This window comes from Varroa destructor, unplaced genomic scaffold (assembly GCF_002443255.2).
Source record: "Varroa destructor unplaced genomic scaffold, Vdes_3.0 BEIS01000003.1, whole genome shotgun sequence".
In the NCBI taxonomy this organism is placed as follows: domain Eukaryota; kingdom Metazoa; phylum Arthropoda; class Arachnida; order Mesostigmata; family Varroidae; genus Varroa; species Varroa destructor.
The window spans coordinates 27,590,813-27,609,757 of NW_019211456.1; the positions used below are offsets into that span (position 1 = coordinate 27,590,813).

General features: G+C 39.2%; 2 protein-coding genes across 5 annotated transcripts; both read left to right on the forward strand.

Annotated features, from left to right (window-relative positions):
- The first annotated feature begins 159 nt into the window (after nucleotides 1-159).
- On the forward strand, nucleotides 160-1,949 carry Uxt (Uxt prefoldin-like subunit). 3 transcript variants are annotated; one of them, XM_022795432.2, is made up of 4 exons: nucleotides 160-486; nucleotides 1,012-1,174; nucleotides 1,443-1,513; nucleotides 1,728-1,949. In XM_022795432.2, exons 1-3 carry the CDS (start codon nucleotides 301-303, stop codon nucleotides 1,502-1,504), a joined length of 411 nt encoding a protein of 136 aa, XP_022651167.1. In that variant the 5' UTR covers nucleotides 160-300; the 3' UTR covers nucleotides 1,505-1,513; nucleotides 1,728-1,949. The 3 variants fall into 3 exon arrangements, with proteins under 3 accessions (XP_022651167.1, XP_022651165.1, XP_022651166.1); XM_022795430.2 differs by having other exon boundaries at nucleotides 1,469-1,513; XM_022795431.2 differs by lacking the exon at nucleotides 1,443-1,513.
- A 1,555-nt stretch (nucleotides 1,950-3,504) lies between these two features.
- Nucleotides 3,505-5,624, forward strand: LOC111246912 (queuine tRNA-ribosyltransferase accessory subunit 2). Of its 2 annotated transcripts, XM_022797292.2 has the most exons (3): nucleotides 3,505-4,524; nucleotides 4,857-5,019; nucleotides 5,326-5,624. In XM_022797292.2, the coding sequence occupies exons 1-3, from the start codon at nucleotides 3,640-3,642 to the stop codon at nucleotides 5,370-5,372; spliced, it is 1,095 nt and encodes a 364-aa protein (XP_022653027.1). In that variant the 5' UTR covers nucleotides 3,505-3,639; the 3' UTR covers nucleotides 5,373-5,624. The 2 variants fall into 2 exon arrangements, with proteins under 2 accessions (XP_022653027.1, XP_022653026.1); XM_022797291.2 differs by lacking the exon at nucleotides 5,326-5,624 and having other exon boundaries at nucleotides 3,506-4,524; nucleotides 4,857-5,297.
- The last annotated feature ends 13,321 nt before the right edge of the window (nucleotides 5,625-18,945 follow it).

Genomic DNA, 18,945 nt, shown 5'->3' on the forward strand with positions numbered 1-18,945 from the left:
CCCATGTTCATAATATTTTGCTTTCGTCCTAGCAACTGGAAGTCGTAGTGTTTCGTAATTTTAACCATATGATTCAGTGAGTACTCAATTAATAAATAACTGATTTTCAGCACGACTGAAAAGTAGTAAGCAGATCGGGCAAAATCATTTAATGATGATGGCTGGTTAGCCAACTATTGCACACCGGCCGTTCGATGTACCTGCCCACGATTCGAGAAGTTCGCACCAGAGTGAAGGAGATCTATTTCGAACATCAACCTTCACGCCAACAAATAACATTATCAAAACCAATGAAACAAAATGGCGTTAAATCCGCGCGTGGTCAAATTTGAGCACTTCATTAATGATGTGCTCAGAGAACATCTGAAGAGACTTGAAAAAGAACGAAATCGATTATGCGAGCAAGCTGGCGAGTACCTTCAGTTGAAAGTTGCCATCGAGCGGTTACAAAAAGACTGCAAAGAAGATAAGTCGATTCGAACGCAGGTATTATGCTGTGAAAGTTTATCAATTGTCATGTTTAGAATTGATATTTCAAGTAGTTTACGTATTCAGTATGGTTGCGTGTGGTCAAAAAAATTGTAACACTTAGTGTGTAATTTTCGATTATTAAGATAGTACCTATTTATAACAACCTAAGTCTATGAATAACCTTCTATGGACTTCAAATAATATTAAAAGCCCATTCAAGTGATTTATCTTCATTACTTATCTGGTTTTCGTCTCAATTTTATCCCAAGCCTTTACAAAATGTTATGCACTATATATTTTTCTGAGTTCGGAAACTCTCTGAGGTTGATTTTAGCTCGAATAATAAAATTAGGAAATTTTGAATATCGGTGTGGTGAAAGACCACGCAATCAAAATCGCGTTTAACCATAGATGTTCTTCCAGATGAAATAACACGAGAACAAGTCTCATGCCAATAACGGTATCGTCGCCTGATAATCTGAACTAAATACTTACATATACGTTGTACTATCGAAAAAACTGTCTTGTTCGCGTCCTCAGGTGGATATTGGCTGTAGCTTTTTCTGCCAAGCGGAAGTTCCTGACGCCACGAAAGTGTTTGTCCTCCTTGGAATGGGTATCTTCGCCGAGCTGACGCATTCCGAAGCACTCGATTTTATTGACAAAAAGCAGAATCTCCTCAAAGAACGAATTGACATCATGAGTAAGTCTTGTCCAAGTAAAACTAAAGTAAGACACCATTATGTTTCGGTGTTACTTACCAAACTTGTATCTGTTGACACTTAATTTAGAGACGAAGGAAGTGTGGGCAGAAATCAAGCATTTTATAAAGTTCCCTTTTGACTTTGCTACTGTATTAATGAACTGTTGCTGTTGTGTTCTGATAACGCAACGCTATAAAGGTAATATAGTTTATTTAGAAATCTATTAGTGCAAGACTATCGATTTCCACGTGTCTTGCGATGTTAAAGGTGCAAAGGAGTTCATTGGTTTTCAGCCGTCGGTGTTATCATTTACGTCGTTTCGCTACTGAAGAACAATGGTAAAATATCGAGAATAGTCTTGCATACCATTAAATATCATGACTACACTCAAACCAAATTGTGCAGAACTTACCAGGTTATATGTAATACCACCCCATCAAACGAGTGAGAACACAATGATACCCATAAGCGCCTTCGTGATACACTTTCTATCTGAAGTATGTAAACGCCTATAATCTAACAGTAATTTTGTTTCTTTTCATATGGTTTTAGGCGAACGATGTGCTGAAGTGAAAGCTCGCATACAAATGGCTCTACTTGCATTACGAGATCTTCAGGGTCTTGCTGGCGAACTTCCGCCTCAACCCAGGGATATTTGGGCATAGAGTGTGTATAATGGTGACTGTGCTGCCCTGTATATAAAAATAACAAATACATTTTCTGTATGTTATTAAATTGAATTATAAGTACAATAAATATCAGACGTTTTACGAATGCTCCTCCATTTCGCTAAATAAACCTGAACTATCCTTCGTTTGTGCCCGCGTACGTGCAATATGTTTACCATACCTTAATGAAAATAGCATGCACAAATAAGAAGCTGAAAAGCGTCATAACAATCGTCTGAACAATCTAAAATATACTCTTTAATTTAAGTACTAACCGGCGAATGGACGCATGTAGCTTCAAGATTCATTTTTGATCTTTACTCAGCTTACCAGCTAACTAGTGGTAGATACTATATTAGAGATGTTAGATTTTACATTAAAGGGGCACGTTGTTTTGAATTTAACGTTAACTTATACTAAATAGGATTTATAGTAACCTTTTTAGGGTCAGGTTTATATTAGATCACAGGCAAATATACGCATAGCAGCTACAGTGGCCCCGTTAAACGACCAAAATTAAAGTGCTGGCTGCGGTAGTGAAGGGCCTTTTATTTAGGCCAATCGTTTTAGTATTGCCTTCATATGGTATGAATACAACGTTATATAGCTCCCTTAAATTACCCGCGACGAATACCAAATATGGTCAGCCGTTTTAGAGTTCATCTCTACTCTAAGGTATGACCTGGAGTTACCGTCAAGATTTAGCCTTATCTGGTGGTATTTTTGTATTTAACAGAGGTGTAGCCAAAGCAACTGTCTTTTGGCAATATTCGTACTTAAAGCCTGAACTGGTATTGTGGTTTCAAAATTTTCTTTTCTAGGTTACCTAAATAGATTTCACAATTTTCAGTTTTAAATAGACTTGTCAAAAGCGGTGTGGATACACTGACAGACAAATAATTAAAAAAAAAGTTGATTAGGTAATCATAAGGCCTTCATAAATTACAGAATGTACTCAATAGTTTATACTACGTTTAGTGAATTCCTCAAATCGAAGCAAAATTCTGTTTTCAAATTTCAATAAAAGTAAAATATATAAAAGATATGGCTTTTCCATAAACAAACTACTATTTTTTTAGCGACACGTTTTGCGCTTGCTTTAGAGAAAAAGAAGAAATAATATTATTTTCTGCGCATTTTTGATATTTTCCTGACGAACAGCTACAACAGACATTTCTCAATAAACAGGCTTGTTTTCAGATCGGTGTTTAGGACGAAGCGTTAGTCATTTATCTCCTTTAGGAAGCCATGAAGTGTTGTTGACTTGAAATATATGTGAGATAGCTGAACACATCATGGAGTATCGAAAGAAAAATAAAAAAAAAAAGGAATCTACGCAAAGTGCATTCAAAATTGAAGTTATGTGAAGTATTATTGTTCAAATCTCCAAGACACCGAAGATGTGTCCTCTGAGCTTTCGGTTTAGCTGGTAATATATCAATAAAGGCTATCGCTAAGCATATGCTTTTTGTGATATAACATCACCTTACGGTTACATTACTGCTAAAATGATTTAGTTTAATTAAAGAAAGCATTCGAAAGAGCACAAATGGCAAGATTAGATCTTATTTGATGTCCGATGTTTTATCAGCAAAGTCCGAACAGCAAGAAATGGTATCCACGAGATTTGAAACTTTCGCGCCAGGATAGTATCCACATATTACCATGTGGCGGATCAGCTGAGCATCGTAGAACGTCTCAAGGTTTACAAAAACGTGTGGTGCAGAAACATATCCTCGCATATCTGTATGTACATACCTAATTTAGTGTAATATATGTTAAATAAAAAGTAAGACATGGAATCTATGAAATTTTCATTGAGTCGTGGAACTCCCTCTCGTCTGGGTTCGCTTGTTTTTGGCGATATCGCAATCCCGACTCCGGCAATGCTTTTGTATACACAAGCTGGTTCAGTACCTCACCTCACAGTGGACAATGTAGAACGGATTATCGATCAACCATACCCTCTAGTAGTGCCTCTTCAATCAACGTATTCTATGCACAAAAGTGTCGCTGCATTGGGCAAAGGTATAAGTAAATTCGCCGGGTTCAGCGAGCGGTGTCCTTCTGTGCAGATCATTCAGGACCCGCTAAAGGAGACACAGAAGGGTTTTAACAACCGTCAAGGAGTTTGCATATTTGAAGACGGAGGCAAAATTCAGTTAACACCTAAGAGTATCACTGAAGCTGCAGCCGTCTTCCGGCCGGCAGCGTATCAAGCGTTAACCGACGGCGACACGCCAAAAGGCTGTTCAAATAAGCGGCTAAGTCATTCTGTCAAGCGCTCAACAGATTACCTCGATAGTTGTATTCGAACAAAAGAAGAACAAATGGTACAAAGTGGCCTCTTAGCGTCCATACAAGGTGGATATAACGAAGTGTCCCGTAGATTTTCAGTGTCTGACGCAATGAAACGGGATCAAAACAAAATTGCCGGTTATATCTTGGACGGATTCCACATGAATGGCGAGAAGACGGCTGAACTTGAATTTTCAAGCATTGCGAGCTTAATTACAGTTGTAATCGAAGGGTTACCTGAAAATAAACCGCGGTTTATGTTCGGCTGTTATAACCCGGAAATGATCATTGAACTGGCCCGATCAGGAGTTGACTGTTTCGATTCCTCATATGCTTGTCTTCAAACTGATAAAAACCGAGCGCTTTTATTTTCTTTTGAAGAGGTATGGTTAGTTTTTTAGAAAAAGAATATTTATTTGTCGACACGTTGAATCATCGTTGTCTGTAACAATTGCACCAAATTAACCCATGTTACATGCTGGGTCAAAAGGGAATAGAAGTTCTATACCTTTATGTACAACACGGAGATTCTTATTCAACATTCTTATTCAGCCTAAGCAAGGGCATCGTCTCTAATGTGCTTTTATTGGGGATTGACCATGCGTCTTTGGCACAGCAGAAACCAATAGTGTCATTTTACTTTTGCGAAATTATATAATCTGTTTTTTTCAATTTCCGTTTTTTATAATTTTAATTAATGTCTTTTGTTACGTAGGTGAGAAACGTTACCGGGCAGGCACGCTATCTACAGCTAGACGATGTTGATAAGTACAGAAGCGATATGGGCGTTATTGTAGGGCACTGCAGGTGTTACACCTGCAACGAAGGATTTTCGAGAGCATACATCAACCATCTGCTTCTTACCAAGGAATTGTTAGGCAAGATACTTCTACAGATCCACAACCTTTATCATTTATTCAAGTTTTTTGATAATTTGCGCGCTGATCTCAGTAAATAAGAACAAAAACTAAGTAACAAAAAAATGGTGGTAGACAACGACAAGTTAATCTAATACAGACCTCTGCAGTTGTATATTATTGTATTGTCTGCAATGACAGTGGTCAGTACGCAAGATAGGTTGTAATATGTGGTTGTACTTTTTATTTTGCCGATTTGAAACCATGAATTGTGGTTAATATATTAATTAATTCAATTATCATTTTGTCTCATGATTTAATAAACAGGTATCCTGATAAAGGTGTTTGCAGACCCTTGTCGTACGATAATATGAAGTGCTTATGTGGCTCTTACAAGGAGATCGATTCTTATAGCCTCTGTATGTTTTTAAAAATTATTTGACTATTGTTTTAAATCGTCTTAGATAAAACCTTTGACTCACAAGCATGTAATGTGTAGTCCAATCCCTAGTTTGTACATTAACGTTTTCGAATTGATTCTATGTATATATAATTTTGGAATAAGCGGCCTAAATGACCTTTTACCATGTGAAACTTGATAACGGCATAAAAAAAGATCATTTTGCTTTGGCTACCTCATTTTTTGTGTTAGATAAGCCTGGTTCACTGGATGACACTGAATCATTCACAAGTTTATGTCGAGCGGGTCACTTGTCCTAAGTATATCCCAGTGTATAAAACTTTTAGGTTACATCAAACGCAAATCAATCTTTTTCGGACAAATATTAATTTTACTTCTAGGCTTTAGACGTATCTCCCAGAGCTATCCTTCGTCATCTAGGCTTCATACTGACGTAGAAATTACCTGTCGGAGATTCTAACGATTTGTGTAATGGTTAATGAGGGGTGTGTGTTGATCTGTATTGAGAGATATGGTAGAAGACGACGGGAAACCGTGTCTAAGCAGTGAATAGTGCACCCAGAGTTCGAATGTTTTGTACAGTCTCCTAGGCCTTTTCACGATGTCTGACGATAGCTGCCCGTTAGTTGATCATCTTCCTTCATCTCTGGGCGGTACCTACAGATGCGAAGTGGGAATTGAAACCAAGCTGTAACTTTCAGATCACACGTGCCATCCCTTTGCTTAACGAAGCACCTTCGAACAACCGTTTCAGTAATAGAGTCTTGACCGCACACATTAAAAATGGCACTGGACTTTAACGTCTGCAAAAGACGAAACGAATTATCTATGGAAAATGCACTTCCTTTATCATTGGAGTCTGAACTCGGGTTGCCGTCATCATATGACAAAATGACAGCCAACATACGATTTAGGAACAGCGCCTATGAACAGTAATACAAATAAAATGTTAAAAAAAAATCGGAAACAGAGTAGCTCAGAATGGCTGAACACTATTCATGCATCCAGATTTACGCTAGCTGACTTGCGCCTCCCTTTAACCCTAACTAGAATGTGCATCTATTGCAGTAAAAAATACCGATACTGCACAATATAGAACCCAAGTTGGACCGTTAGTAAATATTCAGTGCTCCATTTATAGAAGCAAGTTATAATTCGACTTCGTCTCTTTGGGCCCATGTGTGTTCAGCTGGGGAGATTGGTCCAATTCGGACATACAACAGATAGCCTTGAGGTGTTTGAAGCGAATAATGGTGAAACAGTAACATCGTTTGTAGAACTCCATAAACATACTGCTGGGCGAAGACAACGGCAAACGTCCTATTAAATAAGAAGGTGTTTATTCCTTCAGGAGTATTCTCTCAGGAATAAAACTTCCTGATAGCTTTTGCAGCACTCCTATTTGTTTTCGCTAATAAGATATTGACGGTGACCTACCTTTGCTTAGGCCAAATGTCGCACAAGGTTTGTTGCTACGAATAGGTTCCGTTTCAATCGTGTAACTTCAATATGTAGTGCTCATTTGTGGTATAAAACGTACCGTAGTTCGGAAAAATTAATAGTAGAAAAAGTCAGCTTCGAAGTCGAGCGCATAGTAAGGTTCTTTATCAGACACTATCTCGCGCGCAAAAATGGAACTTGCCTGCATCGGCAATTCTCTCATGTACCGTGAATAGTTACTTTTTCAAAACTTAGTGAATTATAAGAAAAAATTAGTGCCAAAACTGCAGGGTAGCATCTCTATTGATTGTGGTTGGCATCTGCGCTGTTTACTATATGGCACCAAAGAATTACCCACAACTGCTGAGAAGTTACAAGTAAAACGTCCGAAAGGCGGATGCACAGCAGACCGCGGTCACTTGTGCTTCATAGTGTCAAGCCGATGCACCATAACCCAATGCCGTAAAGTTCGCACGTACGTTAGCCTCAGCTGCGGGCACCAGTGCCCTCGCAAGTGCTTTGAATTACGTAGTGCATGTATTGCAGGCGTAAAACGACTTCTAAGATGTGGTTATCTCACAGATAAAGAATGCCATGTTTCACTAGAGGAAAATCTTTGCATGTTACCGCGCATGAAACCCCTCGAATGCGGCCACGACTGTTGTAATCCGTACTGGAACGCTGTACCCGGCAGCATTGTAAAAGCGTACTGATGACACAAACGTGTGGACATGAAGCATGTCGACATTCTATAAAGAGGTGGAAAACGCCGTTTAGGACTTGTGCGATATCAAGGTGCCGGTCGATCTTCGGTGTGGCTATTGATTTTCGGCCAGGTGCTCGAGCTCCACGAAGCTAGACGAACTAATGAAGATCTGCAGGGCCGTCATTAAAAACGCACATGTAAAATGTGGTCATGAATCTAACATACTGTACTCCGGTCATCGCCTGATTGACCGTTGTGTACGCTCTATCGAAATTTGCGGCGGCTTAGCAGAAGGCATTGAAAGTTTTACACGTATTTGCAAACGAGAAGTCGAGGCCGATGGCTACTGCAAGTATAAAGTAACTCGTGCCTACAATCTCTTGGAAGATTTCGCCGCTTAGTATCGTATTGCAATGATTGTACCTTTACACTGTAAGCATGATACTGCAATGCAACGAATTTAAGGATCCTAGTGTCATTGAAAAATGGACTGGGGCCTTTCTAGCTTCAGTTAACGCAGCTCACAAGCAGGCGGTGCTAGTGAAATGTCATATAAACCGCAATACAAAACTCGAAAAAATTCGGTGTAACGAAGCGTTTAAAGATGTCCGTGTTCTATGAGGATACAAAGTTACTACGCTATGTCGTTACACAAATCAGCCGGCGTATCTTTCAAGCCTTTGTGAAGTCATCAGAGACGTGTCTCTCAAATGTGGCCATTCGCCCGGGATCTCAAATGCAATGACGCTCGTAGTTTAAATCTAGTAAGTTTTTAAAAGCTGCCGTCAGCTCGTTGGTAAAACATCACTATGTGGTCATGTCGAACGCCAAACATGCTTCGGTCACCAGGGTCAACCCCAGGAAATATTCAAACAAAATTATGAATCTGTTTTGCCTTGTGGTCATCCATGCGGTGGGAATTGTTATGACGGCTACAGGGGCGTTTTCACAAGCCGTGTATCAAGCGCTATACCCAACGATGCTCGTTTGGACATGCTTGCAAAGATATTTTCGCGGAAGATTGTCCGGCATGCATAGAACTTTGCGCAAAAATATGTTTTCATAGAAAGTGTTAGGACCAGTATGGACAATTGTCTTCCAGTAAAAAGACAGACTCCTGCAGGCATTGGGGCGCAACGCGAACTGCTGTGGGAATCATACCTGCGAATTTTGCCCGCAAGCGTGCCGGGAAAGCCTAGTCTTTGGCCATTCCTCTATAGGAATGTACGGAGAGTCTTGTGTATCTTGCGTGGGTTGTACAAATGGCGCAAGATCAAAAAAAGGAGGGAAAAAACTGGTGGCTTACAGGCCGAGTATGTTGGCTAACTGCTGTAGACCATTCGGAATACAACCACATTGTCAACGCAGATGTAATGGACACGCTCGTTAAGGACTGTCTCGAAAAGAACAAAGTTCGGCCTGCAAAGTTCCGGTTGCTGTCTACAGGTGGTACAGTGCCACGGAGAATAGCATTTATCAACGCAAACATCTCACGGCCGTTAGTGATGAAGAAGACACCGAGGAAAAAACCAAGCTTCTCTACCATATTAATAGGTACGTACAGGCCGACTTGAAATCAGAGGGCCTCGCAAGATACACAACTACTTCATGTTAAGAATTTCCCACACGCTCATTCCAAAGGTTCGTCCAGGAAAGCATAGCCAATTGGAAATGTGCCAACTTATCGCTGCTAACGTCAGAACTTTGTTGCTTTGTGCTTCTAGTGATGTATGTTAAACATCATATTTGCATAAGAGCGATGTCATGTACTGATAATTAGTACATAGCGGTCAATGCTCTTAGATATCAAATCATTTGACATGCTGAGCCATGAGGCTAAGGAAAATCGAGGCGAATATATTTATTTCAAGGCCTAGTAAGAACCGCACAGTATCAAAATTATTGTTGTTATTATTACGTCAAGGCTCGGCAATTTGTGTACCTTTTTATTTTAGGATGTCGTTAGTGATTTGAAGATAGACATTTCTACATCTATTTAAGTGTCTATAATGCCACTAAACTCGTGTTTCCCTGCCATTCGTGAACCATAGTACACATAAACATGATCGACATTCCACGACATGCTTGGCGGCAGCTGTTTTGTTTCAGACCAAAATTTCTCATTGATGCCAAAAACAACTCATGTAGATCATCATCAATCATAATGAATGAAGTAGATTTGATATTGAAGGAATTAATAGCCTTCGGAAGAAGGTTAGAATTAGAAGTAGGTTCGGTGCGTGAGATCTGATTAGGGGCGGAGTGAAGTATTTAAACCAGGAACACAGGATAGTTCAGTTGGTTATAACTACAGCCATGTTAATAGCCCACGAAGATTTTTTTTCATGGCCTGTTGACGTGGCTAACTGAAATTAATTAACTAAGAAAAAATCGTAATAGTTGCTATCATTTCGTAAGCGAGTTAAAAGAATTATCATGATTACAGTTATTATCGACCTAAATTAACATTTGGGTTGCATGTGCGTTCTGATAAACTTCAAAGCACTGCATAAGTGTTTAACGAAAGTCTATGCGTACTATTCAAGCTGAGTGTTATTTGTGCCTTAATAATACTCTTTAACAGAAGCCTTAATCGTTTCGAAAATCGCTTTCATAATTTGATAGGCTAGCTTCCTGGCTGAAGATCTAAACGAGGTAGTCTGTTTCGGTCGTTTCGTTTATTTTAGTTTTATGCGAAATAAAGTATTCCGCTCCAAAAAGACACTAACCCCTATTGAATCAATAAAAGCATAGGCCCGCAATTTCAGGCAATATGTTGTGAAATAGGTATCTGTCCAAACATTCGCTATTCCTTAGATATATACTGTGCGTATTTTAAGAATTTTCACCAAACACATGGGAAACAAGCAAGGAAAAACAGCATACATAAACATTAATTTCTTTAGTTTTTTATGTTTGTCATTGCATTATATTACAATCAGACATATAATACATACAAATGAACAGCAGATCTGAATCTTACAGAATTTATCGCAGTTAATAGCCCAATGCTAAATAATGATCCGGGCTAGTCACATGTTCTGCAGTTGTACAAAAATACCGTAAGATCTTATTAGCGATTACAACATATGGAAAAGTTAAGAGGAGAATCGAAATATTTTTGGGATATATTAACAAATTATTTCTATTATTGCATAGACTAAATACTGATTTAAGACTTAGGAAAATGGGTAAGTATTATTTCGGTCACGAGAATTGCGGCTGTACTGATGTTGCCAATTTTTAATAGACTTTGTTATAATTGACACTGGTTTTGCTCTAGCAGCATGCGTTTTTCTTATCTGCTTTATGTGTCAATGCCGTGCAATTAGGCTAATCAAATGCCCTATGGGTGGGATGCTGTTTACTGGGCAATGTCGTTCAGTTTTCGTCTCCCATTCGGCTTGTGTCAGCCAAGTAGCAGAAGTACTAAAGCGGTCCCTTAAGAGAGCGTAAAGCGTTCTCTTTGCCTGCTAATATTATGGACAAATTGTGGTCAAAGTTCAGACTCGGGCATTGACACACTTTGAGTTGAAAGCCAGCCGATAGAACACCTAACGGCGATATCGGCGTTCAATTATAGAGCGGAGGACATATAGCGAGATATCGGTACGTCCTTTTGGTAGTCTGACGAATTGTTGACCAATATGTGCAGTCGTATATTTTCCTGTTTTTTTGTTCCATACGATCTAGAAGGCAATGGCGAGATGCAGAAGTACACTTGCATTTTTGTTACAATATTAGATGTCCTCTTTTAGATTAAACCTAGTCTGAGAGAGGTTTGTGCAAAATGCTCTGTCATTTAAAAGTGTGTTTCTCATCAATGTTTGACATCAGCATGTGTCGGCAATTTTTGTGGAAAGCATTTTGATGGTTGATGAATATCAGAAGAAATTTCGGTTGTCTCGAAGTTGCAATGTATGCTTTTGATCTCATCAGAAATGTTGTGCTATCTATCCATACGTATCCAAAAAAAGTGCCTGTTTACGCTAGTGGGTCCTGCTGATTACAACTTCTAATGCGCATATAAAGAAAAATTCCCCAAAATATCTTCTGAGCTCATTTTTACGCATGACAGACTATCTTTAAAGGTTCAGAAAGTTGAAGACGAATGTAGGTGAAATTATTGCGGTCTGATCGCATCAGTACGCAAACAATAACAGCCTACAACTTATATGAGATTTGCTAACAAACTCAAGTTCGATATATAAATATAAGCCATATAGTGCAGATTGAGGGGATTGAAGGAATATCTTATGCATGCTCCCGGCCAAACAGACGAAAGTTTTCCAAACTAAAACCCAAAGGTAAACTCTTTGAACTTCATAGAGATATGAAGAAGATGATATAGGTTAGGGTTTCACAATCGGAGTATTTCATTACTCCAGTCGAAGGTGTTGTTTGTGATGGTGACTGCAATGAAAAAGGTTTTTTGTATGGATAATAATAATAATAATGATAATTTCAAACTATACGAATAATAATAATTTCAAAAATGCGAGCAATTTAGGACTAGCCGCTTTGTTTTATTTTAGCCCGAGGATTTGATCATTCTAATGATAATTCCTATGATAATAAATGGTGACTAAGGTGGATAGGCTAACTGTATAGATTAAGAGCAGATTTATCCGAATCTGGGTATAAACCAGTACACATCAATAGCTTCTTTAGCTATTGTTCTTCTCACGCTCAGTATATAGGTGGCGTAGAATTTTAGTTTCGTAGACTGTTTAACTTTGAAAGAACTTGTATTTGCACATTTAATCATTCACATATACTAGGATATGCGCTAAGTAGCAGTTAGTTGATCCTCTAAAAAGACCCAAATACCGCAGCAATGTTCGTTTATGTAATGGACGCGATAAACTCGACCTAAAGTAGATAAGACAGTAGGCAAAAAGATATAACTTATTGTAACCCCAAAAGAGAATTTTTTGATGCGTTGTTTCTAAAACTTCCCATTTAAATGAAAACAGATAGAATTCGATGTGCATGTGCTAGAAGTGCTATTCCTAACGGTTCAACAAAAGCGCCATCCGCCGCGATTATAACTTCAATTCAGGATCTAAACCATCTACAAGTAAAAACACGTTCAAGGTGTTCCTTTTTTAATTCGCAAATAAATTTTGAATAGCGACTGTACGTTTATTGAACCTTTGTCGTCAGCTTCAAGGCTGTGGCATCGATAGGTTACGTATTCGGATGCGATGATCTTCCTGCTTTTTGAATAGCCTTCTACTAGTAAGCATCTTCGGAGTGTTCGTTCACTCTACAGCATAATTGCATCGCCTACATATACAAACGCAAGCTATTTTCTCCAGTTAAAGTACAATAGGAATTACAGGGAGGTGAATGTTCATAACGTCTCAGGTTATTATTATTATAATCAATGTTGTCATCATTATTAGCAAGTACAAAGGTGCCACTTTCTCGGACTGTTACACAGGTATTACATGGTAATACCTTATAAGGGACATTATAAGATGATTTCTGTCCGTTAGACTCACCTGTCGGGCCACGAGTCAGCCATAAAGACACTTTTTTGTTGCTATTTTATGTATAGACACCAAATCAATGGCACTTGGTTTGACTGTAAAGTATGCGTAACTATACAAACAACGAACGCGAAGGCGGACGTAAGTTCTGTACTAAGGAAGGCTGCAGAAATCCGGAGAACGGTGGAATGGAGTCAAAATCAGATGAGGGAAATCTCTAAGATGATGTCATCTAGTACGCGACTGCACCGGACGGATATTGTAGCAGTTTTCGCTGCTCTGGGTCGAGCATGGTGTGCTTACAGAAGTGGCCATTCATATTTTCCTTGGCCTTATTGCGTATATTATGTGCGCTACCGTGAGTGCTGTTGTTTGAATATTTTCATGCAAGTGGTTCTAGCTTCATGTGCAATAGGTTGGCTATAAGCTGTGAACTGCGGAAACCGTAATAGACAGTGTTACCATGCAAATTTAGAATATGTTTTCGCTAAGAATAATGCTAGAGCTCTTGAAATATGTAGTGGTACAATCGAACGAGCTAGCCATAGTCTACACTCTTCACTTTTAAATCCTGCCGCCACTAGGAGAGAACACATAGTTATGCATGTGTTATTACAATGGGTGAAGGTGAATAGGGTGGTTAAAGTGCGCGTCTTCCACGTCAATGGTTTACGACTACGCGCGTTTTTTAAAGATACCACTCGATTAATGTAAAAAATGACAACTTTACGTCTCAATTTCGCTTCGTATCGCATGTGAATATTTGACTCAGCTCATTGACTCTATATCAGTTATAGCCATGAACGTTTACAATTCGGTTACATTTATCTAGGATAATTAAATTAGATGATACTACTGGTTATGGCATTCCGGACTTCTGTACAATTTCATACTTACTTTCGTGGTTCCCTGGAAGTTGTTTGCTAATACATTCTCGACCCGCTTAACAGAGGCGGCAGTCTCTAAAGAATATCAGCTTGCTGCAATAAATCCCCATACTAAAATCTCAATTAAAGTTAGTATTTCATTAATGAAAGTTTAGTTTATATTAGGTTGGAAAGAAAGTTCTAAATTAACTAAAAAGAAGACATCGCAATTTTTATCCCTGTAACAAAAACCGATTGTGGTATGTATCTCCCGCGATTGTTTATAGCTTTCTCCCATCTTTTCACCGAGTGATGTATACTGTCTTACCAGAAGATAGCAGGCCTTATTTCGAAAAAGTTTTCCACCTACGTTTTGAGTTCCTAATCCATATCAAAGCTTGGGTTACGATGGTTAACCCCTAATAAACGAAAGAGCAAGAATCCACTAGCGCAAAGTACGGAAAATATAAAAAACACAGCAAAACCTGTAATTTGTAGTGAACAAGAACAATGTTGACGATGTACATTGACACGGAACAGGATAACCTGACTTCGTTTGCCGGGTCTTTGCTCCGGAATAGTTTAGTTGATTCGATATAACTGAGCTAAATAGACGTACCGATAAACCCTCTGCTTCGCAGGAAGCAAGTTACCAGTGGCTCATACCCTTGCGGTTCCACCAAATGGAAAGCATAGTTTTTTTTTCTAAATGAAGATCTGATTAGACTCCTGGTCTTAGCTTCTCTCTTAAAGCCACTCATTCCGATCTCTAATTTATGTTGATGTACAGACTCCGCTTCTCATCACCGGTGATAATTTAATCCAAAAAGTGGTCACTGCGGTTCTTTGAGACCCGATATTGGGTCAAATGTTGAGATGCAGCATTCAGCCAGCAAGTCATTGTATGAAACTAAAGGGATTTGAGTTGTGTCACTGAGTTCATCTTTTCGGCCAATTCCCGAGTTGTTTGTCGGCTGTCATTCTTTAAAGGAACCTTCAGATAGTTGTCATTAATGCCGGGTGATTCGCCAGGGCGAAGGGCATCCTTTAGGTCTTGGATGCCGTTTTGAAGCTTGACTAGTCACTTTGGAGAGATCCTTCTAGGGATAGCATCGTTGCCGTACACAAAGCAAATGTTCGGGGCTGTCCTGCACAGCACACAGGATGCATCTTTTTTCTCCACAGGATCAATACTTTTACGACTTGAAATTGTACTCAGAGCACGCTCACAGAACAGTAAGAGTGCTTTTGAACACTATATTGAAAGTGAACAACAAATTAGGTAAAATAGGGAAAGGAGTTTTTCAAAAAGGCCAAAAATTCCCTTTTCAGCTGATAATATTATATATGTAAGGAACGAGTTTCTCGTTTCACTTAGATTACCTTAGGCCATATTCATAGTTGTTTTTGTTTGAGAACTGGTGGACATACGCGTGAGTACAACGAGGAATCCATAGTACATCGATGCGTAGGCGATGCTTGTGAAGGTAACAGAGATGCAATTTACTTAATCGTTAAGTGGTGTTAATAAAAAATTGCATACAGAGACTTGATATGTATGTATGTATGGATTCAATAGTTGTCACCGTTTGCGGCTTCTTCTCCATCATTCACCATCATTAACGTCTACAGAAAATCTAAATGCAGTCTCGCTCACTCATTCTCACAAGTTAAAGTAGCATTACATAAAAAAAAAACTACCCATCGAATTATGGTATTCAGCCAAAGATCGAAAGTATCCGTTGTGAATTGGCATTACGATAGTGTTACATAGATTTCAGTTGCCAGTTAAAACTCCTGTCTAAGATACGCGGGTAAGTATTCACAGCGGTTTGCAGATGTTTTTTATTTACGCAGTTTTTCTCTGAGCATCAGTTTCAGCTAATAGTGAACAGCAATCCGGTCACTACCTGTGACAATCCCTAAGCTGTCTCTTATAATATATATATATATATATATATATATATATATATATAAATAAAACAATAAGAGTCCGAAGGTCTAGGTGCAAGTAGCCCATATATCTCTCGAGAATCGTCTCATTTCGTTGTACTTCTAAGGGTCAAATACTGAATGTTTAAGGATGGAAAATTTAACGGAAATCTCAAGCACTAACATAAAACTTTCGAATACGTTATGCGCACTATCAACTATGATCCGCTAAGCACAGGCTTACGTAAACCGGCTTCTTCGGCCGTAAAAAGTTGTGTGTCGCCGAGTAACGCAGGAATGAGTTCCGTGAAGTAATATCCTGCTAAACTATCTATATCATTTAATCTGATATGAATAACGCAGGTTAAGCTTTCTGCGCAGCATCATAACGTTAGGGCTATTTTCTAATCTGTTATTATATAGAGTTTTCTAAATTGCTGAGAATGTTTCCTGCTTGTTACATATACAAGTTGTGCATTAATGAAGAGCTGTCGCCGATAAGGTTGCAGGTTTTCGACTGCGTTGCTTACGAATTCTCTAGACCGAAGCTAATTCCGTCTAAACCTGATCAGATCAAAGTAGATAGGCTTTAAACGTATGTATATATATATGAATGTGTAATTAAATAAATGTCTGCGAATACGTAAGCGCAAAGCGAATTGCTCTGAAATGCTCGTTCCTGCTAGCACATGATAAAGCTAGCCTAATCGACTTTAAATTAGCGGCAGCGATGAAATGGCTGGAAATATCGATACACCAAAGCATTGACTCTTTGAATTGGTGGGCCATTGGAAGGCGCCTAGGTTAGGATTGCACGAGGTCCGCTGACCAGATGACACGGGAAGGAATTAAGAGGCATTCGAACAATCTGTGTGCTGATCAGGCCTCGTCTGGTTCAGGGATTCAAGCTTAGCTTCAGTGTGTTCCTAGCTAACGTCCAAAGAATCGCGAGACCGAACAGCCTAAGTTCATCACGGTCGCTGTAGTTAATTTTGACGTCGAATTAATTCCAGTGACTCGAAACTATACGCCGGAGAAGCTCGGCTCCCGCATTCGGAAACACATTCTGTCAAGGGAGAATTCTGAAAAGTGGGGCATATCAGCGTACCGCGCTCGTAAATTGCTGTTGTCAAAGTCAGGTAAATCAGGTTGGCGGGCACTGTGAGAGGTGTTGCAAATTCTTGAAGTTGTACGCCCGCTATTAAAATACTATCTTCAGTGCATCAATTAAGGCGCATTCATTGACCAACCATCGGCGATACAGGTGATGGATGGCCAACGTGTTCCCCGTCGTCGAGACGACTACTATAAGTCCTACCGAAATCAGTAGAAATCTTTTTTCCAACCTGTCCACGGGGCCATCTACATGTTGTACGCCGGAGATCTGAACGACAAGGCAACGAGGACATAGCCTAAAGCAGGTATATTGTGTTGTGATGTGTACCGGCTTGAAGGAAAAAAGCCACGGATATGCGTCTGATTCTGCTCATATCTCTAGGGATGTGCAAATCCGCCGCTGGAGGATGTCGAAAAGATCAAAACTATGAAAGAAACCGAATAGCCATGATCACTATCACGACAATCGGTTGTAACAGCTGACTGCCTGGTTTCATGGGCTTGTTGTTGTGCTGTGAGGCGCTTTCGGTATCGTAGAATGTTGTCAGTTTCATAATTCATATGAAAATAGCCTCGCTCGGCATGCGTACGAGATGGAAGATAGTCCAGGCACCGCAGCATGTGAAGTTCGATCTAGCGGACGCTAGAGGATATTCGCACGATGACATCTGGCAAGGTGAACCCAGACGAGCTAACGCTAAGGAGGCAACATGTATAATAAATAATAAGATATATGAATATATTAATAGTATCGTCGTCTAAATATACTATCTACAGCTATTCGAATTCCAGAATCAACGTATATATATATATATATATATATATATATATATATATATATATATATACAACGTATAGCGCTTGGATGTACAATGAAACGAACGAATATAGATATTATGATGATCAAGTGAAGATTCTCTATTATCAGCGAAATTAACAGAAACCAACGAAGACGTGCACAAGACTTACAATGGATCACGTAGTCGAGTCCACATAAAAGTTCCACAACTTCCTTGATCTAACTCGGAGATAATTTCATTTCACGTGGTGTTGGCCTTTTATGTGATCTATAAAAACATCTCGATGGCAGAAATGAATGACGATATAGGTACCTGCGTTTACAAACTCATTCAGTTTTGATGTGACGACAAGGAATCTAACACGTTAACTAACTTCCCCAAAGAACTTGTCCAAATTCGACATAATACGTATGTCGATGTATCGTTTTACGATGACCTTATCTGCGAATTATTTATCAAGTAACATTTATCTTGTAGCGGTAGCGATATCAGGGCGACCCTGAGCTTCTAGAATACATGACTTGTTGCTGGTTCAATAAAATGTGAAAAACGGCCCTTTTGTGGCGTAGCACCGCTGATGGCAGTGATCGTACTGTGCTCAACGATCAAGCACGGCAAAACGTGAGTACTATTAGTGATGATTTAAGTTAGCGTACTTCGCTTCGTGCTAGGAGCTAGTCGTCTGACAGGGTGGCGGTAGATTTAGTTATTGATAAAATGTATTTACGATAGATGACAGCCTTGAATTACTCGAGTGTTGGATCCGTATTCTGTTAGTAGGCCGAAGGAGGACGGGCTGCTTCTTAACAACTGAGGCACGAGATTCTACATTTCATATCTTCACAGGATGAGCAAATTTTGTAAATTAGTAACTAGAAATGTTGTACTACCGCAAGATAGTATCGCGCTAGGTTTCAGTCATTTAAAATATTGGGTTTGCATGTTCGATTAGTAGGCGGCGCCTGTCATTATTTTTTTCACCAGAACATCACAGTTGACGGTTGCATTTAATAACATTTATTCAAATTAATTTGCACAGATAGAAAAATTCACTTCGAATTTCCACACTTCGCAATGGTTTCTACCTATCGAATTGTACAATGAAAAATGACCGTGCTGGAAGTGAAGGACCAATTCCTAGGGAAGGGATTAAGAGGCAGAGGGCACAGCA